Here is a 23,429-nt window from a genome sequence, read left to right as displayed (position 1 = left end):
TGGCAAGTTCAAATTCAGACTTCAAAAAAACATTTCCGCTTCATTAATGTTTATTGACTTTTAGCAAACACCAGCAAAGCATTAAATGTTTTAGAAAACAAAGTTAACTTTTATTTGAAAAGAAACAGAATTTGAATCACATACCAAGACTAGCTTAGTCACTGGGTTTGAATATTTCCAAAGTTTATTTAAATCGTAAGTTGCGGACAAACTCTCCAGTTTAGTAATAAATTAACCACAGATTGGAGATCAATGATACAGAAAAATAAAACTTATTTACAGCTAAAACCTGACAAGTCATGTCAAGGATCTGCTATTGACCATTAAAAACATGTTTACCATGGACGAAAATAATATGAAAAATGTATTACAATACAGTAATTAAAAATGCTTAAGTCTTCGTATAATCAGAGAATTACTAAAAGAAAATCACAGACATATGCACTATCACCATTTTACTTGTATATTGTTTCTTTTCTCCAAACAACTTCCTGACAAAATGTAATAATCTATCGTAAATATTTTGATCTATGTTTTGTTCAGAGATAATTGTACTGTAGAACTTTCTCTATAAAGCAGTAAGAATTTTTTCAGTGTAATGAATTTTATTGGTCATATTTTAAGTCAGAGAGATCCATTGCAAGAGACAGCTCCATCACTATAGGTTAAAGTGAAACAAGAACGTCAGTTAGGATATATTTTTATTGGTAGTATCATAAAATTATATTTTAAAAAATCATCTTACCAAAAGTTTATTTTACTGTGAATCTGGAAAACAAATACAATTTGTTATCTCTTTTATGGTCAATTGATGACAACAGCAAAAGAATATTGCACAAGTAAGAGCACTTCATGACCTATGTCCATAACATTCAACATTAATTTATAAATCAGTTGATAATATTTTGGGAAAAAAAAATTAAATAAGACAGACAGCTGAATTAATTCATCATTCTAGCTGACTTCAATCTTGCCATTCAAGCATTAAAAAAGGTACAAGCCTGGAGTTTTGCTGAATTGGGATGATCTAGGATTGGCAAGGTGGATAGTCCAACAGGTCTTTATGTATCATTCAGAGGGACAAAATAATGTTTTGATCAATTTTATCTTGATAAAACTTCAGTCAGAACTGGCTGCAGAAACAGAAGAGATGAAGAGAATGCAGACAGGAATTCATATGCTGGGGTTTCTATCCCTCAGTTCATTTTTGTACACGCAAAGTGTGGTAAGCACACTTTGAAATTGTATTGCAAAGGATGACGGTTCTCTGCACAAAGCTGAAGCATCAATATATTTGGAGCCTCTGAAGTTGAAAACTTTATCTGGCTTCAAGCAATGTTTCATAAGCTGCTTTGATGTGCTATTCTGCAAATTGTGAACATCAAAGAGGCAGTTAAACACAGCACTGATTTAATGAATCAATGTGAATCTTTCCTCAATGAATTGAATTGCTGCATTAAGGACTGCAATCACTTCCAGTTTTGCTGTTTGTTTATGGTGATGCTAACCACCTCAGCTAACTGAGGCATACAAATAACAACTGGGACCGAACACCAATGCTTCACCGGAGGTGCACTGATGATGTTAGCTAACAGGGTGATGAAACACCTGCAATCAAACACACCAGCTCGGTGAGCAAGTCTACAACCTCATCCACAACCTGAGCTACAAATCTTGTCAAAAAGAATTGAAGTGTATTGTCTATCATCCACAAACAAAGGAAGCGCTCTCATACTCTCAAAATCATGATTAAAGCATATTGCTGACTGCCCTTGACTTTACCAAAACTTTTAAAAAGGCTAATGACTTGGCAGTAAGTACAAACTTATTGCAAGATGACACATCAGGAATAAAGAGCCACTGGGGTTTTTAATCTAATAAATTAAACTTGTATCAGAGGAAGTACTCTGCAGTAGAAGAGGAGATTTTGGGATTATTATTGACCCTTCATCAGATAGTCTATGTCTGTTAAGATTATTCATATTGCTGGTAAAGGTAATATGATGGTAGGTGCATTGTCCAGAATGTAAAAATGATAGAGTGAGTTAAGAATTTAAGGGAGATATGATAAAGATTATATAAAACTTTTATAAGCGACGACTGCAGGTGAATAGAATCATAGAGTTTTACAGCATGGAAAGAGGCCTTTTGGCCCATCATATTCTCACTGGTCATATCTGCTCTAGTCCCATGTTCCAGCACTTGGGCTGAAGTCTTGTATGTTATTGTATTTCAAGTGTAAATTTAAACTCTAAATGTTGTGATGGTTTTTACCTCTTCCATCTTTTCAGGCAGTGAGTTCCAGATATTCACCACTGTCAGGGTGAAAAAAAATTTTTTCCTTAAATCCCTTCGCAACCTCCTGCCTCTTACCTTAAATTGATTTATTTTGATTTGATTTATTATTGTCACATGTACCTAGGTACAGTGAAAAGTTGTTTCGTGTGCAGTATTGGCAGATCTTACCTACAAAGTGCGTTAGGGTAATGGAAAAGAGTGAAGAATATAATGTTACGGCCACAGAGAAACAGCACAAACAGCGAGGTCAACATGAAATTTAAAATTTAAGAAGTCTATTCAGAAGTCCAGTAACTGTGGAGAAGAAGCTGTTCTTGAATCTATGCATATGTGTATACAAACTTTTATATCTTATATCTATGCCTTCTAGTTATCGACTCTTCCGCTAAGCGGAAAAATTTCTTCCGACCTGCTTTATCTATGCACATTATAATTCTGCAAACTTCAGTCAGATCCCCACTCAGACTTCTCTGCTCTGAGGAGAACAACCCCAGCCTTTCTAGTATCTCTTCATTTCTGGATCATTCCAGCTCAAGCAACATCCTGGTGAATCGTCTTTGCACTCTCTCCAGAACAATGGTGTGGTGATCAGAACTGTACACAGTACTGCAAATGTGGCCTAACATTTTGTATAGCTCCAACATAACCTCCCCTGTACTTGTATTCAATATCTCAACCAATTTTAGACAAATATCCCATATGCTTTCTTAACCACTTTATCCAACTGCTGTTGCCTTCAAGGATCTCTGAACATACATATTAAAGTCCCTCTGATCCTCTACACTTTCAGAGTACCTACCATTTATCATCTACCCCCTTGCTTTATTAATCCTCCCAAAATGGATCACTTCATTGTTCTGAATAGCTGCAAGTCTCATATTTTGCTATGTGTCACCTACCATGCATTTTGAAATGACATTTCAACTCTCCTAACGGTGAAGGGCATGTTAAGATAACAGTTTGTTGGGTTGTAAACTAGAAAGTTGGGAAAGCTATTGCTTTAAACCAAGAAAGCTGTGGAAGGAAACCTTTCAGTTTTAAAAACAAGTTACTGGAACTTGTTATGTCTACAATGTTGCTTCATTCAAGCAGTGGGAAGTGAATTTAGACTCATCACCTCAATATGTATATGCTCATGGCAATTATTTCCCAGAAAGTCCTTTGATTAGTTTTTCAATTGGCCAGTTAGTTTCAGCATTGTAACAACTACTTGATCCATGCAGAAACGTAGTTGTGGGCTCAGCATAGTAACTATCTTGATTTGTTCATATCACTTGTAACTATCACTTGATTAGTTTCTGGGCAAATGGTTATAGTCCCATATGTACACAAAAGAGCAGAAACATCTACTGCAAAGAGAAAGCACATCAATCTCTCTCTCCCCCTCCTGTCTGGAGAAGTAACAGAAAATCCCCAGGCAGATGTTTTTCCTTATGAATCCCTTCTAAACTGCTCTCTCTGAAAATTGTCTGCTGAAAGGATAAAGAGGAAAACTCACTTTCAGAGACACTGAAAGGGGCAGATTCTCAACCAGTGAATGAAAGACAGCAACAGTGTGCAAACAACCTTGGCTCATCACCAAACAAATGGAAGAATGAAAAGAAAGCTGTAAGCAAAACTTACTTACACCTGTGATCCAAATTGGTATTAAAATTGCGCTTCTCTCAATCCCAAACTCACCTTTCCCACACCTGTAATACTTTTGATTGGTCTTGTCTCTGTGCATCTGTTTATATGAGCATAGGAACTTTTAAAAAGAATAGAATTTAAGGTATAGAATGATAAGTTAGCAATTTGTTGTTCTTTCTTGCTGTTGATTAAAAATCGCTTGATTATGATAAATACTTATTTTCTTGGTAAGGAAAACATACCCTGCTGTGCACATTCTTTTAACCAGAATCAAGACAGTTGGGTAAAATTTGGTAGCACAGTGGTTTAATCAAATTTTCACATTGTGATGACTTTGAGCAGTGGGGCATTATTACCAATGTACTACCCCAGTGACACACAACAAAATAAACTGAAGCACGCTTTTAGAAACAAAATAATTTAGTTAATAAATTGCAATCAACCTTAAGTGTATATATATATTTGCTTTGCAGAATATTTAGTTTGTAAATCCTTTTGAAGCTATTATTGGCTCTTCGCAGTGAGTGTATTGGTTTTGATTCGTGAATTATTAAAATCTCAAAACTACTTTCATTACATTGGATACATTTTAAAAAATGAACAGAAATGCTCTTACACAGAACTGAACATCTTTTTTTCCATCACCAAATCACCTGTGGTATTCTTTTTCACCTATTAACCACCACCAGTAGATCACCCATATTTTCAATTGAATAATTTACGTACAAAGCCCTTTTAAGGGCAATATGCATTTGTTTTATTAATATTACATTTAATTGATATCATGTGGCAAACGTGGTGACCCGATTGCTACAAGCTTGGTGAACATTGAAATGCTTTTGGACAATGCTGCTTCAAAAAGCAGTCTGAGCTGTTTGCACCTTCTTTGAGTTATTGAATTTCTCAGCCCAGAAGGCTATTATTAAACTTAAATGTTTCCCAAAATCTAAGGTATGGAACCTCAAACAACTCACTGAAGTCCTGTTCACACTTCTCTAAATTCTCTTAAGTTCCCTTTGATATCTCAGCAAATTGATATAAGCAATTTGAATCCTGCAGGTCATCACTATGTATGTACGGGTGTGGGTGGTTGTGATGGGTAATGGATGTTCTTTAGCAGTTAACGTTTAAGAGACATGTTAGACGCAATGTAATAAATTACCTAATCCAGGTCAGGTACAAGACAGACATACCAGTTATCTTTCCTGTGAAAGCAGAATTTTTCAACTATTAAAAAAAGTAGAAAAATGAATCAATGATAAAATAATTTTATTGTCAATTCAATAAAAACTTATTTCAAATTATTGTCTCAATTCCAGAGTGTTTCTCTGGAAGAAGAGGACAGATGAATTGTTCTCTAACATTTGTGAAAGTCAACAAGTAGTTTCAGATTCTGTCTTAACATGGAAGATTCTACCAATGTTTTGTACTCCTTGTTAGGGCATAACAAATAATTCAAAAAGTCTTATCAATTTTAATTTGTGTATCTTGAAACCAAAATTGGATATTTACATGCTATTCAGGACATTTGAATTTCTTTTGATTTCTACATAACATTGATTACAGGAATTAGGATGTCATGTTGTGGCTGTACAGAGCATTGATGAGGCCAGTTTTAGAATACTGCGAACTATTCTGGTTGCCTTTCTATAAGAAGGATGTTGTTAAACTTGAGAAGATGTGGAAAAGATTTACAAAGATGTTGCCAAGACTGGAGGAATTGTGTTATAGGGAGAGACTCAAGAGGCTGGGAGTTTTTTCCCTGGAGAATCAGAGGCTGAGGAGCGAGCTTATAGTGGTTTATAAAATCATGAGTGGCACGGATAGGGTGAACAGCCAAGGTCTTTTTCCAAGAGTGGGGAGTCCAAAACTAGACAGCACGGGTTTAGGGTGACAGAGGAAAGATTTAAAAAGGACCTGAGGGTGCACACAGACCGTGGTGTCTGTATAGAACGAGCTGCCAGAGGAAGTAGTGGAGGTGGGTACAATTACATCATTTAAAAGGCATCTGGATGGGTATACGAATAGAAAGGGTTTAGAGGGATATGGGCCAAATGCTGACAAATGGGACTAGGTCAGATTGGGATGTCTGGTTGGCAAGGTCGAGTTGGAGCGAAGGGTCTGTTTCCGTGCTGTATAACTCAATGACTCGATAATGGCAACCACTGTCCACAATCCCCATCATCTGGTCAAAAGAGGAATTGCAAACCATTAATGATCTTTTGCAGAACTCATTCACTCATTTTACACACTACATTACAAACATTTGTACAGTATCAGGATTTCTTCTCTTTGAATTCAAAGACATCTTAAAATGATACTTGGATATTAATCCTTCCAATTTTCCAGCAAGTTCTATTTTGAAGTAATTAGGCATCATTTTCCACAGGGTTTAAGAAAGTTGACTTTTTGTGTTGACTCAGGAATACGTTTTGAGACAACATACAGAAGCTTTGTCAATGCAGAACAGAATGAGACAAGACTCAATAATGAAATGTATTCTTTTGCTGAAACAATGAAAAATATGCATAAGACCAGTCAGGCTTATTTAATTGACACTGATTTTTGTGCAGTGAGGTTAACATAATAAATTTAATCGATATCCCAAATTTTGTTGCCTAGTTATTTTATGACGAGGGAAGAATCCATAGCGTACAAATTGGTCAACCATATCTTACTGGTAGCACTGCTGCCTTTAGGTGTAGCATGTTATAGATTCTCCCTGCTATTTAATCTCCTGAATAATTGGAGATAAACCTTCCCGAGATTCCAACTGATTTTCTTAATCAACATAATGTAATCAAGTCACAAAATTCAGGATATAATTGAAAGATCCTGAATAAACCTACTTCATTGCATAATTTTTGTTGTTTCAGAAAAAGAGCAACATTTGTAGTTGATTCTCAACTAATTCCATCCTTCATTAACAAATTCACTTTTATATGGTTCCTTAGGACTTAACCCTGAGATCAACAAAAACTCTACTCTTCTAACAATGTTGTTGTTCAGTTACTTGAAGCTGTAAAATAGAACCTGCTAGAAAATGAAAAGGATCAATATTTGAATATTATTTTAAAACACATCCAACTTAAGAAATCCTGATACAAATATTTGCATTATAAGAAGTAAAATGAGGAGTTCTTCTAAGGACAGGGACAATGTAGTGAAGTTAGCTGCGTGAATGTGCTGGTATTTTACCTACGATTATGTGCTGAGGTCAGCCTCAAGGATCCAACAGAATGCAGTTTCAGGGCAAGATTAAATTACCAGGATAACAACAATCATGGAGGCAGTCTATGACGAAACAGCTTCTGAGGGAGCTCCAAATCTTCAATAATAATGAATTGGAATCTACTGTAAAGGAGACAAAGTTTTAGTGCGATTTGGTAATCCACAAAGTCACTGCTATCTGGGGTGTTACTTAAAACCAAGATTGTGCTTTGACCATACATGCTTTTTGATGTGCTCTGTCCAGTGTTTGACCATAGTTTGCCTCTTAACCCATATTGAGCTCGTAATTCTGGATGTTAGAATAGGTGTGTGTATATAGACTGTTCTACTTTTTGAAAACCACGGAATCCTATGACTTTTTTCCTCCTAGTAAGTACCTGGCATCTCAAACATCATTTACTGATCCCTAACCAGATCATAATACTAGTCATAGGTTTTCCTAAGTGGCTAGGGCCCAGATTTCAGTATATTGGGTTGGAAGCTGATTGCTCCCTCCCTGAATTTGTGAACAGGAGAAGCAGCATCCAGAATAAATAAATAGAGTTCACTCACCCAAAACTCTTAAGACATTTCACTCATGAATGTAAAATGTATGACAAGTAAATTGAGACATTTGAGTCCGAACCATTTTTTAAATAAAGTCAAGGCTGATGTTCAACTCTATTTAGACTTTGCTGCACTATTACCGTCTTCAAAAGTCTACTGAGTTCTGACTTCAACTGGTTTAACAAATTGAGGCGAGGAATTTGCGAGGCTTACAAGCCTGAGACATTTCTTCATTCATATCTCATCCTGTTTTTAAATGGTAATCTTTTATTTTGAGACTCTGACTCCTCACTTAAGATGTGCCAAACAGAAAATGTTTCTCAGTATCAACCCTGTGAGTGGCTATGTAAACAGTATAAAATTGTGAACTTGGGGTGACTGGAACTCTATTGTAGGTTCTCAAGTTGAAATTTATTTTAACATTTTAAAACATTTCCGGACAAAATGTTCATGCTTGTCAATTTGAATGGTGAGTTACTCAGGTAATCATAGGCAACATTCTCCAGATTTTGATTATATTGGAGTATTTTCAGCCATAAAATTAGGATCAAGCCTTGACTAGGAACACAGACTAACAACAGTATTAGCATTGACAGATGACAAATACTAATGTGCACTGCTCATTGTTCACTGGTTATATTGGTTACCATGCTTTATGTCTAATAACAGCAACTAGATATATGGATTCTATAAATATGTAGCCCACTTTTATTAAAACAAAATAAATAATAAAAACAAATTCTATTGTACATTATCTAACACTGATTTTATTTGGTTATGCAAAAATTTTGACAATGAAACAGTTTCCAGTAAAAATGCATTTAAAATCAAGATTCCACAGAATACATCAAGCACATCCCTTATAAAGATATAAAACCAAACCAGGTGTTGTGTATGCATAATAACTGTGCTATTTTAATGCATAATGCATGTTTGATTATACTCTGTGGCACTAAATTACAAAACTAAATTCAGAAAATAACTTTTTTTGGCAAACAATTTTTTTCTGTTGGAGCATTTAAAAGCAGCTACAAATTAAGGACTTTTCTGTCCACTCTTATATAGGTAACGGTTGTTTTATAAAGACTATTACAGTAGGCTTTTCTCCTCGTAAGAAAATGCCTCAAATCAGCTCTAGATGGATTAAAACATTCTGCAACTATACTGCTTTTGGGCTATACTTAGCAGAATCTATATACAACCTCTTTTCTCTACAGTCCTCTCAGTAGTGTATGTATGCAGACTTACTGATTTTCCTGATTAAAAAACAAGTCTGTTAAGATTTCAGTCAATATTCATTCTGAGGAAACCTACATCCATGTGTCTTCTTGCCAATTTAATCCAAAAAATTGGACAGTGATGAAAGCCACTATGAATAGAAATGCTAATCTCTCAATTTTCACCATGTTATTAAGTACTCAACTTTTTTTTTATCATGTTTTATTATTGAAAACAACTGAAAATTCTATGTTACCTCTTCATTTTAGCACAGCACAATATGAAAATAAATAACAATTGGAAACACTTGTAAAATGTTACATAGAAATTTACCCAAACCATACAAAAGAGGAAGGAGCTACGCTCAATCCTGGAGTCCTGCTGACCTTGGTGAGTTAGCAGTAAAGGTGCTACAAATGGATTCAGCACTCAGTTCTGGAAATGAGAAATAAAATTCAGATTGTTACCTAGTGAGTACAGCAGGAAGGTGCATATGAAGTTAAGAAATCACTGGATTAAGCTCCAGTGTTCTTCATTGTCAAAAGGCCAGAGGTCACACATCATCAATACTGGCACATGAGACTTGTTATGTGGGAGATGTTGGAGTTCATGGAAATGTAACCAAATGTGAGTTATCATTAACAGGGAAGGAAAGAAAATGGATTATTCTTTACGTTTTTACACACTGAAAATAAAGTATATGTGTACTTATTTGAAGATTAAATACAAAGTGTAAGAATAATGTGATAAAAAGGCACTAAGAAATTGTTAGAGTATGCTTCAAGTATAATGATGAAAAAAAAGGGAAAAAACTTTTTATAAAACCTTTAACCACATAGGTTTACACGTGCTTGAAAGTGGTCTTTAGTACGAAGCTCATCGTCCCTGATGGAAGATAATTAAGCACCATTGCAAGAATGTTAAATAAAAATAAGTATGGACACTTCCACCTTGACACACAAACGCACATCATCAGATTTACAAATTACAATTTCCCAGAATTTTGAATTAAATAGAACATAAAACTGTATCTATGGGGCATGATTACTTGTGCCAAATACTTTAAGCAGTTTGTGAAGAATATGCTACGAACTTCATTGGCCACTCATCATGGGATTACATTGCAAAATTAGCTATAATGGGATGGCATTTAGTGGTACCTAGCGATATTACAAACATTACAAATGTAGGTTGCTGTGAAACTTCTGAGTTCAATCTACAGTTAGGTTCATGGTTTAGTTAAGTTTAAAAAGGCTTTAAAATAAGAATGATAAAACTGAACAGATGTTATACTACATTATCAAGTACTTTTTCCAGTCACACAGAATGTTTGTCAACTACAGAAATACAAATATAAAAATATTATTCAAATGTAACCTAAATGCAAATGACAAAATGTTGCAACGCCCTTAAAAATACAAAGTAAATACTTTTGTTTTCCATCTTAGAGCCAGCAAATGACTAAAATTTGATTTAATTCACACCCTTTATTTAGTACATTCAGAAATATATAAAAGGTTAATATACTTGTGACATTGTAACATGGAAGCTTTGCAGGGAGTGTGACAGATTCATAAATCATAATCACAACAAACAGTAATTACAGATATCTTTTACGTAACTGAGAACACATAATGCACTTAAAAAGGTGCAATATTCTGTGAGTTTGTTTTAAAATACATTTGAAGTATTGTGTGGTGCAACTGTGAAGTAATAATCAATCAGCACTTAGTTTCACTGGGGTCAATGATCCAATTCTTGGACTGCAGAATTATCACAAACACCCATAACATGAAGCTTAATGAACCTACTTCTCAGGTACAGCTGACAGTGCCAAGTCATTTTAAACTTAAGATCTAAGCAGGCACTAAGTATCAAAATCTCAACTCCTCAAGTTTTGTAATAAGTTGAAACATTTTGTAAATTATAGCCCATATTCTACTTTAAGGGGGGGAAGAAATGTTTTTGAATAGATAATTTAATCTGGATCCACCAACTCCAGCAAAAATGCCTCAGTATGCAGCAAAATGAACTCTGTTTTTCATTCACTGATACATAATCACACTGTTCAGAACTGCATCATTTGAAGATTTTCGAAGATTTTCTAAGAAACCAAAGTAACCCCGTATAATACAAGCAGTCTTCTTGAACGAAAAAGGCATTCATTTTATTGGAAGCTGTTTTTTTGTGGTGGGGTAAAGAGCAAATCTATTTGTAATTTTATACAACCAAGCTTTTTTCTAATATAGCCCTATGTTTTACAATCCTTCAGACTTCGACACATTTTTTGATCAGTTCTTGGGTCTTCTGGCTCAAGATCTGTTTCATTAGGCTTTGTAAGCTGGAAGAAAATACAAGTTTGTTAACATCCCATTGAAAGCTTTCTCATTATTTCAAAATATAGTACAAGAAGTACCAGCCTTAGATGCAAAACAGCCTTTGAATCCTGTGGCAAAGTAGACTATTCAGCCCAATGTTTCTGGTCTAAGTCCTCAACACCCTGGCCATCCTGTCATTGAACAATAGGGTAATTTAATGACAAGGCTTGACAGCTATGCCGTTCCTATTCTTGTTCAACATCTGTCCAGCACACTTTCTAGCAAAGGTCAATGGACTATTGTCAGTTTACAGATTAGTTCTCCAGATCTCAGGGTCACAGCTACAGTTGCAGCATCTATTTTCCTCCACCAAATGAGATCCTCACCATTGAACTTTTTTCTCACTTGGTGGTCTCTGAGCAGGTGACGACAAGACAAAGTCTGTCAACATTAAACCCAAATTTCAGAGCAATAAATTGATCATTTAAATGAGTTTTAATAAAAATATTCATTTGAAGTGTAAAGTAGCAGACCAAACAAACAAAACCATTTTTTCAGGTGTCTTTTCAGTTAAGAAGCAGCGCTAGACAGAATCATAAAATTCCCACAATGCAGGAACGTAAGAACATAAGAACTAGGAGCAAGAGTAGGCCATCTGGCCCCTCGAGCCTGCCCCACCATTTAATAGATCATGGCTGATCTTTTTGAGACTCAGCTCCACTGACCCGCCTACTCACCATAACCCTTAATTCCTTTACTGTTCAAAAATTTATCTAGCCTTGCCTTAAAAACATTCAGTGAGGTAGCTTCAACCGCTTCACTGGGCAGGGAATTCCACAGATTCACAACCCTTTGGGTGAAGAAGTTCCTCCTGACCTCAGTCCTACATCTGCTTCCCTTTATTTTGAGGCGATGCCCTCTAGTCCTAGTTTCATCTGCTAGCGGAAACAACGTCCCTGCCTCCACTTTACCTATTCCCTTCATAATCTTATATGTTTCTATAAGATCTCCCCTCATTCTTCTGAATTCCAATGAGTATACTCCCAGTCTACTCAGTCTCTCCTCATAATCCAAACCTCTCAACTCTGGAATTAACCAAGTGAATCTCCTCTGCACCCCCTCCAGTGCTACTGTATCTCTTCTCAAGTAAGGAGATCAAAACTGCACACAGTACTCCAGGTGTGGCCTCACCAAGACCCTATACAGCTGCAGCATAGCCTCCCTGTTTTTAAACTCCATCCCTCTAGCAATGGCAGACAAAATTCCATTCGCCTTTTTAATCACCTGCTGCACCTGCAATCCCACCTTCAGCGATTCATGCACAAGGACACCCAAGTCCCTCTGCACAGCAGCATGCTGCAATTTTTTACCATTTAAAACATAGTCCATTTTGCTGTTATTCCTACCAAAATGGATGACCTCACACTTATCAACATTGTACTCCATCTGCCAGACCTTTGCCCACTCACTTAGACTATCTATATCCCTCTGCAGACTTTCAGTGTCTTCTGCACACTTTGCTCTACCACTCACCTTAGTGTCATCTGCAAATTTTGACACACCACACTTAGTCCCCAACTCCAAATCATCTATGTAAATTGTAAACAATTGCGGTCCCAACACTGATCCCCGAGGCACACCACTAGCCACTGACCGCCAACCAGAAAAACACCCATTTACCCCTACTCTTTGCTTTCTACTGGTCAACCAATCCTCTTTCCATGCCAATACATTACCTGTAATACCGTGCAACTTTATCTTATGTAGCAGCCTTTGGTGTGGCACCTTGTCAAATGCCTTCTGGAAATCCAGATACACCACATCCACAGGTTCTCCATTGTCCACCATGCAAGTAATGTCCTCAAAGAATTCCACCAAATTAGTTAAACATAACATACCCTTCATGAACCCGTGCTGGGTGTTCCCAATGGGACAATTTATATCCAGATGTCTTGCTATTTCTTCCTTAATGATAGATTCAAGCAATTTCCCCACTACCGAAGTTAAGCTAGCTGGCCTATAGTTAGCTGCTTTTTGTCTACTTCCTTTTTTAAAACAGTGGTGTCACATTGGCTGTTTTCCAATCTGCGGGAACCACCGCAGAGTCCAGTGAATTTTGGTAAATAATTACTAGTGCATTTGCTGTTTCCCCCATCACCTCTTTTAGTACCCTGGGATGCATTTCATCAGGGCCAGGAGACTTGTCTACCTTTAGCCCCATTAGCTTGCCCAGCACTGCCTCCTTAGTGATAATGATAGCTTCTAGGTCCTCACCTGCTATAACCTTCTTGCCATTAGTTTTCAGCACGTTATTTATGTCTTCCACTGTGAAGACCAACACGAAATAACTGTTTAATATCTCGGCTATTTCCTCATTCCCAGTTATTAAATTGGCCTTCTCATCCTCTAAAGGACCAATGTTTACCTTCGCCACTCTTTTACGCTTTACATATTTATAGAAACTTTTGCTGCCTGTTTTTATATTCTGAGCTAGTTTACTCTCATAATCTATCTTACTTTTCTTTATAACTTTTTTTGTGGCTTTCTGTTGGCCTTTAAAGATTTCCCAGTCTACTAGTTTCCCACTACTCTTTGCTTTTTTGTACGTTTTTTTTTTCAATCTGATACTTTCCTCTATTTCCTTAGACATCCATGGCTGGCTCTCTCTTTTCCTACAGTTCTTCCTTATCACTGGAATATACTTCTGCTGAGCTCTGAAAAATTGTTTTGAAAGTCCTCCACTGTTCCTCAATTGACCCACTATAAAGTTTTTTCTCCCATTCTACCTTAGCTAACTCCTTCCTCATTCCTTCATAGTCTCCTTTGTTTAAGCACAGGACATAGGTACTGGATTTAACCTTCTCACGCTCCATCTGTATTTTAAATTCTGGAAGGGACTCTTAGGCTCGTCGAGTCCGCACTGATCCTTCAAAGGGCATCCCACCCAGACCCATATCCCCGCACATCTCTTTAACCTCACATGGGGTTTTTACTATAGCTAACCGACCTAATTGGCATGCTGCAGAGCAATTTTAAAAAGAAAAATGGTCAAACCACTCAACCTGCACATCTTTGGACTGTGGGAGGAAACTGAAGCATCCAGAGGAAACCCATGCAGACATGAGAACATTTAAACTCCACACAGACAATTGCCCAAGGCTGGAAAAACCCAGGTCCTTGGAGCTTTAAGGCAGCAGTGCTAACCACTTAGCCACCGTGCAGAAGATGACAAGTCTACACACCTTGGCTACCAGGAAGGGTGGCGAAACCTGGGCCAACGGAAGGTACATATAACAAACACTGATCTTACATTTGACTCTGAAGGTGCAGACTCTGAGATAGCCTCAGTGGAATTTATACGAAAGTGGGGATAAGCAACAGGTGGCTATTCAACTTGGGATTCCTTTCTCCAACAGATGGCTATGCAGAAAAGTTGGTGGTGAGGTGAGGAGACAGAAGACAGGAAAAGTGAAGACAGAGAGAGAGAAGGGTTCCTGCTACTGCTCTTTTGCTCCCTCTTCTTAACAAATTATCTGAAGCTGCACCTCCATCTGGCCCCTCTCCCTGACTCACGCCCTGGTTTGGTCCCTCTTTCTGAGCCATGCCCTTGCCCTATCACTACCCCAAAAGCCCGTGCCTCACCTCGTGCCCCTCTTAACCCTCCTTACCATCACCTCGCCACTCCCCCTCCCCAAACCTCCAATACCACTACCAACCTGCCCCAACCACGGCCTCTACCTGAACCAAAGCTGCAGTGCAGCACTCCTACACTTTGACTACCTCCCAAGGAGGTGCAGGTATCCTACCCATTCAAGTTTCTTTTCTCCATCACTGTTGCTGTCATTGCTTCTAGTGCACACGCCTTGGGCTGAATGGAATGACTCAGGTTTGCATAGCTCTTCCATTCAAAGGTTGTTTCTCTCTTGCATTGGCTGTTGATAGGGTTCCTAACAAAGCTGCCACTGATCAGATGAACAACTCCCTACAGAGTCTGCCACTTCTAATTCCTGTATTTGGAACATGGGTCCTGGGCTGGATAGGAAGCACATAAGAAGGGCGGCATGGTGGCTCAGCGGTTAGCACTGCCGCCTCACAGCGCCAGGGACCTGGGCTTGATTCCAGCCTCGGGCAATCGTGTGGAGTTTGCACATTCTCCCCATGTCTGTGTGGGTTTCCTCTGGATGCTCTAGTTACCTCCTACAGTCCATAGATGTGCAGATTAGGTGGATTGGCTATGCTAGATTGTCCATAGTGTCCACGGATGTGCAGGCTAGTTAGATTAGCCATGGGAAATTCAAGGTTACAATGATACAAAGGCAGGGGTGGTGGGAGGCTGGATTTGGGTGGGATGCTCTTTGGAAGATTGGTGTTGACTTGATGGGCTGAATGGCCTGCTTCCACACTGTAGGGATTCTATGAAGAACATAGCCAAATTTGCAGATGACAGAAGTATGTGGAAAGTAAGCTGGAGGGAGATACAAATAATTTACAGAGATATTGATATTGTGACAATACTGTGCCTTTAAAAGAGGTGTTCTGTGCTGGTTCTCTTGCAAAGGGGTGTTGTCACAGTGGTACTGAAATGTATCCTTCAGACAAGCAGCTGATGAACAGCTTTTGAGTTCTCTCTGGGTGTTTTTGAGACAAAAGAATCACGAGTGGGCAGAGTCACTGCTCACTGGAGCCAAAAAGGCATTTAATTTTGCTTTCGGTTTGTTGATGAGAAAGTTTCTGCTGGCTGCTGGAGCTAAATGCTCGAGTTCTCCGCTGCTACAGTGAAGTCTTAGACAGTGAGATTTCTTCTTAAAAATCAAAAGGGGCACATTGTTTCTTTCTGCTAGACTGAGGAGAGACAGCATGAGATTACTAACTGTTTTGCTGAATTGCATTTTTGCCGAAGCGTGTGTATATTGGATCCTGCCTAGGCTGGAACAGTTGGTGATTAGTGGTTAAATAATACATTATCTTGTTATGTATTTCAACGGAGTAAATTTAAATCAACTTTTCTTTTTTCTGTATTCTTACAACACAGTTAAAATGTGCTTTGATTAAAGCTTAGTGGTGGACCAATCGAATCCTTTCTGGTACACAGTGCCTGACACTTGCTTTTTAAATTATAAAAGTTAGGGTCTAAGCTATCTCCATAATGGATTAGCATCCACAGATGTTACCATAATAGTGGGACTCCTGCAGCATAAAGAATCTACAATGAAGAGAAACAAAAACCATTTAAAATTACTCCTTCTGAAAATTTGCAACAATACAATCTCATAGGTCATAAGTACAAGAGAGTCCGGTATGGTCCATAAGAATGGCTTAAGTAAGTGGGCAAAAAGTTGGTAAATAGAATATAATGTGGAAAACGTGATGCTGTTCATCTTGGAAGGGAGAACCAAAAAAAATACTATTTAAACAGAGAAAAAGGCACAAAAAGCTGCAACACAAACGGACTGGGGGGTACCTACGCATGGAATACATAAAGCTAGCACACAGGTACAGCAGGTAATCAGGAAGGCTAATGGAATGTTGACCTTTATTTCAAGGGACTTGTACTATAAGAGTAGGGACGTCGTAATACAACTGTACAAGGTGATGTGAGATCAGATTGAGTGTACTTAGAACATAGAACATTACAGCGCAGTACAGGCCCTTTGGCCCTCGATGTTGCGCCGACCTGTGAAACCAATCTGAAGCCCATCTAACCTAAACTATTCCATTATCATCCATATGTTTATCCAATGACCATTTAAGTGCCCTTAAAGTTGGTGAGTCCACTACTTTTGCAGGCAGGGCATTCCACGCCTCCTACCCTTCCTCGACCTCTTCATCTCCAACTGCCGTCGAGACATCAATCGCCTCAACCTCTCCACCCCTCTCACCCACTCCAACCTCTCCCCCGCAGAACGTGCAGCCCTCCGCTCCCATCCCAACCTCACCATTGTACTTAGTGCTGTTTTGGTCTCTTTATCTAAGGAAAGATAATTATTTCATTGGATACAGTTCAGAGAAGGTTCACTGGGTGATCTCTATTACGGAAGAAAGGTTAACCAGGTTGGGACTCTGCTTATTGGAGTTAAAAAGAACAAGAAGTAACCCTATTAAAACACAGGATTCTTAAGCAGCTTGACAGGATAAGTGCTCAGAGGATGTTTCCCCGCATGGGAGAGCCTAGGACAAAAGGGCACGGTCTCAGAATAAAGGGCTGCCAATTTAAGACTGAAATGAGGAATTCCTTCTTTAAGGGTTGAGTGACTTTGAACTGCTTATCACAGAGAGCTATGGGGGAATAGTCCTTGTGTATACTTAAAGCTGAGATAGATAAGTACATCCCCTTGTTCAGTCGGGAAATCAAGGGTTATGAGGAAAATGCAGGAAAGTGGTTGAGGAATGCTGGATGACCATAATTCTACTGAATAGAAGTGGAGGCTTGAGGGGCCGAATGGACTGCTCCTGTTCCTATTTCTTATGGTTTTGTTTTGTTTTGTTTGTGTTGTCAGTATTGCCTCATCTGTTCTATTTGTCAGTAGAATTATTGGTGAGATTCAACAGGTATTTTTCAGACAAATATACCTTCAGAAGACTTAGACTTACCATATGTTGATCTTCAGATGGATTTGCATCTACAGATGTTATCACAATAGTGGGATTTCTGCAGCATAAAGAATCTACATTGCAGAGAAAACAACAAGATTAAAATTACTGCATTCACTTCCACAAACCCCCAATTTGCTCCTCTTGCTACAATACAGCCTCATAGGTCACAGGTACAGGAATGGTTTGTTTGAAGCCCTGGTGTTTTCCATAGGTAGCTAATTTTTTGACATGAACCCAGACAGTGAGCGCCAGCACACCGAGTATTTACAGCACTGCATTTGAGCCTGAACCTCACGTATACTCACTTTCAAAGAGAGATTAGAAGATAGTGGATGGATCTCTGATGAGAAGTGGCAACCCACCTCCTTCTTTGCTAAACTCATCTAATTTAGCAGTGGAGGGATTTAATAATTTTATTTAATATTTAACTTTATAACGTTTCCACTTCACTTCATGCAATTATTAAGCTGCTGAACAAAACTACTCACACAAAACAATAAACCAAGCAGTATGCCAATAAATGTCTTGGTTCAGTGGTAGCACACAGTGTTCTGAGTTAGAAGGTATGGGTTCCAATCTTATTCTAATGCCTGATGTTAATTGTATCAATTGAAGTTAGGTACGTACAAGTGGAAGGTATTGATTGGACAGTTACTTGCACACATAAAAAGAGTTACTCCAGTGCTTCACTTTGCAAATAAATTAATTCCAAGCAATTACTTGGGTTTCTTCCTTTATCAAATGGATTTCAGGATTAAAATAGCTGACTACATAATCAAGACTCCTCAGTGCAGTAGCAAGGGAGTGCTTTCTCTGCAAAGATGCAACACTTTGGGTAAATCTTGGACCTGTCTTGATATACAAGAAAAAGGTACATTCACTATGCAGATGGCCTAAAGGCCCTCCGCTTCTTCCTGTCTCACAGGTCCAACCAGTCCCCCTCCACTGACACCCTCATCCGCTTAGCCGAACTCGTCCTCACCCTCAACAACTTCTCTTTCAATTCCTCCCACTTCCTACAGACAAAGGGGGTGGCCATGGGTACTCGCATGGGCCCAAGCTATGCCTGCCTCTTTGTAGGTTACTGGAACAATCTCTCTTCCGTAGCTACACTGGCCCTAAACCCCACCTCTTCCTCCATTACATTGATGACTGTATCGGCACCGCCTTGTGCTCCCACGTGGAGCTCAAACAGTTCATCCAGTTCACCAACACCTTCCACCCCAACCTTAAGTTCACCTGGAGCGTCTCTGATACCTCTCTCTCCTTCCTGGACCCCTCTGTTTCCATCTCTGGCAACCACCTGGAAACCAATATCCATTTCAAGCCCACCGACTCCCACAGCTACATAGAATACACCGCCTCCCACCCACCTTCCTGCAAAAATGCCATCCCCTATTCCCAATTCCATCGGCTCCACTGCATCTGCTCCCAGGATGAGGCATTCCACTCCCGTACATCTCAGATGTCCTCGTTTTTCAAGGACCGCAACTTCCCGCCACCTCAGTAGTCAAGAACGCCCTTGACTGTGTCTCCCGCAACTCATCCCTCACACCCCCTCCCCACAATAACAACCAAAACAGAATCCCCCTCGTCCTCACGTACCACACCACCAACCTCCGGATCCAACGCATCATCCTCCGACACTTCCAACATCTGCAATCCGACCCCACCACCAAAGACATTTTTCCCTCCCCACCCTTATCTGCTTTCTGGAGGGACCACTCTCTCCGTGACTCCCTTGTTCGTTCCATACTCCCCTCCAGCCCCACCACACCCGGCACTTTTCCCTGCAACCGCAGAAAGTGCTACACCTGCTCTTACACCTCCCCCCTCACCCCCATCCCAGGCCCCAAGAAGACTTTCCACATCAAGCAGATGTTCACCTGCACATCTGCTAATGTGGTATACTGTATCCGCTGTTCCCATTGTGGCCTCCTCTACAATCGGGGAAACCAAGCGGAGGCTTGGGCACCGCTTTGCTGAACACCTACGCTCGGTTCGCACTAAACAACTGCACCTCCCAGTCGCGTACCATTTCAACTCCCCCTCCCATTCCTCAGACGACATGTCCATCCTGGGCCTCCTGCAGTGCCACAACAATACTACCCGAAGGTTGCAGGAACAGCACCTCATATTCCGCTTGGGAACCCTGCAGCCCAATGGTATCAATGTGGACTTCACAAGCTTCAAAATCTCCCCTCCCACTACCGCATCCCAAAACCAGCCCAGCTCGTCCCCGCCTCCCTCCCACCTATTCCCTCCTCCCACCTCAAGCCCCACCCCCATCTCCTACCTACTAACCTCATCCCGCCCCCTTGACCTGTCCGTCCTCCCTGGACTGACCTATCTCCTCCCTAACTCCCCACCTACACTCACCTTTACTGGCTCCATCCTAGCCTCTTTGACCTGTCTGTCTCCTCTCCATTTGTCTTCTCCACTATCCATCTTCTATCCGCCTCCCCCTCTCTCCCTATTTATTTCAGAACCCCCTTCCCCTCTCCCATTTCTGAAGAAGGGTCTCGGCCCGAAATGTCAGCCTTCCTGCTCCTCTGATGCTGCTTGGCCTGCTGTGCTCATCCAGCTCTACACCTTGGTATCTACAGGTAACCGCATGTAAAGCACATTGCAGTCATGCTGCAGGGATGTTCCCTGAATAGTACTACTTCTATTTTTGCATTAAATATCATTACTGCCAATGCTCTCTGGCCCTCCTGCTCATTTCTTTCTTCCACCACCCCGCCACTTGCTGTATCCATTCCGACCGTGCTGCTTGTCATGGACAATGACAAAAACTGTGTTTTTTACCTTTTTGAGCTGCAGCTATCAGGACTTCCTGTGCTGGGTGAAGGATGGTAATAACTGTTCAGCAGTGTACTTTTAGAATCAATTTGTTTAAGAAAAAGACCCTTGAGAATCAGCTTTTGTTGTAAATCACTTCCCAGCTTGGTCATATTTATGCCTGTGATTAAAAATTCAAGCCAAAAAACAAACTTTTGGCCAGTGTCAGGCCATCCAGCCCAAGTTAAATCTTTCTGGGATGTAATGCATTCCAGTATACAATCCAATACACATTAATCCTATGAGGAGGAGAACTGGTGTGTGTCCCAGTGCAGTTTGAATAGAATCAATGTTCCATCAAGGAAGTTAAATATCTCGTGTCAAGTCATCCAGTTTATCAACTCCCATCAGTCATAATTAAATTTGAATGAGTATCACACTTTAATACTAGAAGTCAGCACAGGTGGCATGGTGGCCATACCTGCTGCCTTACAGCACCAGGGACCCAGGTTCGATTCCATCCTTGGCCAGCTGTCTGTCTGCCTGTGTCTGTGCAGGTTTCCTCCCACAGTCCAAAGATGTGCAGGTCAAGTGCATTGGCCATGCTAAATTGCCCAGTGTCTAGGGAAGTGTGGGATAGATGGATTAGCCATGGAAAATGCAGGGTTACAAGGATAGGTTTGGGTGTATGGGTCTGGTTGGGATGTGTGAACTCAAGGGGCCAAATGGCCTGTAGGGATTCTATGATACTCTTCTATAGAGGCATCCATGCAGGAGGCCAGGCTGTATATCTCCACCATTGGCAGTTTAATTAGAGTTACTGCGCAAATGCACAAATCTGGTCCTGACATGCAACAGCATTGAAGGTCTGAATGTTCACCACTACATGAATGATTTCATCGTCACAAGTATTTGGGAAAATACTATGGTTAAGTGTTTTGTCACTACCGTCTGGCGCTGTTTTTGGGTTACAAAATGAATAAAAAGAAATTACTTAAATAGAGCTTCATCTTCTGTTCAATTGACAGAAAAACATAAAGGCAGTAAAGTAAGAAATAATGTTCAACTTTACAGTCCTTCTTGTTAAGCACAGCTCCAAGTTTTCTTAAGGTTTCCAGGTTTCTGTAAGGTGTTCCGGTTTCCGAACCGCAACAAGTCACCAATCCAGGCCCCAGGAGATTCCGCCCCCACTGCGACATCGCTGAAGAGTCCTGATCCGGGCCCATCACACAGTCAAAGCTGCAGCTGTCACCTCGGTAGGAGTATCTGCTCTGAGCCTACCATAATGGCTGCCTTTACCATGAGTCCTACTCCAGCCTTTTCTGTGATGACACTTCCTCCGCCGCAGAAAAGAAGAAGAAGAAGAAAAAGGAAAGAGAAAGAAGGATGTGGCTAACCTGGAGCAGATGGGCTCAGGAGCCCAAACGCTAGCTACCTAACAGGCACTGCTATTACTTTTAGTAGAAAATTCAGCTCAAAAGAAATTTTATCCATATTTAGTGGATTAATGCAGTTTAATGTTAAAGCTGTTTATTTTACAATATGCATCAACTGGGTAACTTCAGAAATGCTGAGATGATATCCCTAAACAATGGTGAAGTCAGTCATGCTGGTGTAGAAAGTTCCATGTGACCTGAAGATGTTTCTATTATTCTGCCAGATCATTCACAATTCCTTATAAATGGTGTATATCTAATCAGATTTAAGTATGAAAAAATAATTGCATTATGTATAACCTTACTCAAAATGGTTTTGCAGTTATAAATAAACAATTGTCAGATTGTTGTACAATTCTAATTTAGACAGCAGGAATGTTTCTATGCCATAACATAAATGCTTTACATAAGGCTGTTTTATGACTTGGTCTTACAATTGTTCAAATGTGCACCATTAATGTGTTTAGAATTATGACAGTTTTAACATGCAGCTTTAATAGAGATTAATGATCAATCATAAACATAAATATCCACACCCTTCAATCTTACATATTTAAATATAAAAAGGATCAACAATCTTCAAAATTGACTGACCTGTATTTTTTGAAGAGAGGCATTTGTCAAGGAACAGGCAACACACCTCACTGGGGCAATTCTTCACGCTTTCTGCATTGGATAGGAGAACCTGATTGGAACATATTAATTCTTCTTAGAATCAAGAATTTAGATACATTTAGAAGCATTCAAATCTGAAGCACACGACATGGTCATTCAGGCCACTGCATCAAGCTACCTCTTACCAGCACAAGCCAAAACTAAACCTATTGTTCTGGTTTCTTTCACATTGCAGTATCATCTGATGCTTCAAATACATATCTATCCCTAACTGAAAAATGGAATGTTCTCCGCTTAGAGCATTACCAACGTTGCCCAATTCAAACAAGAATTCTGAAGATGATGTTTGAAAGATAATACGTATGGGCCCTACTTTTTCATTTGATCAGTACTTGAAATCTAATGGACATCCCACTCAACTGTGGACTGTCCGAGATAACTAGACAAGAGGAAAGGATATTTTGGCATTACTCATTCCTTGCAGATCAAACCAGTGGAATATAAAGAATAAAAAGGTGAATAATTCAAAATGGTGAAGCTGCAGTCTACATTTGTAGTAAAAGCAGAAAAAAATTGCAGGGATGGAATGATTTGGCATATTGTCCTGTTACTGAGTACAACGGAAGAGAAGTCAGGATTATAGTGGCCATGCCAAAGTCAGTTACACAAGAAACTAGGTTTAATCAGCTTGTGGCAGCTAAATCTGACAACCTATTTGCAAGCTCTAGAACATTATGCAGCCTGCAAGCTTCCTTGCACAGGC

The 23,429-nt window shown here is 39.5% G+C and overlaps 1 protein-coding gene across 5 annotated transcripts in view; it reads right to left on the bottom strand.

Moving 5' to 3' along the window:
• Positions 1-8,451: 8,451 nt before the first annotated feature.
• The window catches only part of LOC109915332 (uncharacterized protein KIAA0232-like), a 65,093-nt gene continuing 50,115 nt past the window's right edge, over positions 8,452-23,429 (bottom strand). For 4 of the 5 annotated variants that reach the window (XM_048603722.1, XM_048603724.1, XM_020514943.2 and 1 more), the window contains 3 exons: positions 22,646-22,736; positions 17,832-17,905; positions 8,452-11,263 (listed from right to left, as the gene is read on the bottom strand). In XM_048603722.1, coding sequence (XP_048459679.1) covers positions 11,174-11,263; positions 17,832-17,905; positions 22,646-22,736 — 255 coding nt within the window. In that variant the 3' untranslated portion in view covers positions 8,452-11,173. The remainder of the gene's footprint in view (positions 11,264-17,831; positions 17,906-22,645; positions 22,737-23,429) is intronic. The other variant, XM_048603725.1, reaches the window with a different exon arrangement.

Source organism: Rhincodon typus, chromosome 12 (assembly GCF_021869965.1).
Source record: "Rhincodon typus isolate 14 chromosome 12, sRhiTyp1.1, whole genome shotgun sequence".
Classification (NCBI taxonomy): Eukaryota; Metazoa; Chordata; class Chondrichthyes; order Orectolobiformes; family Rhincodontidae; genus Rhincodon; species Rhincodon typus.
This window is presented reverse-complemented; position numbering and strand designations above follow the sequence as displayed.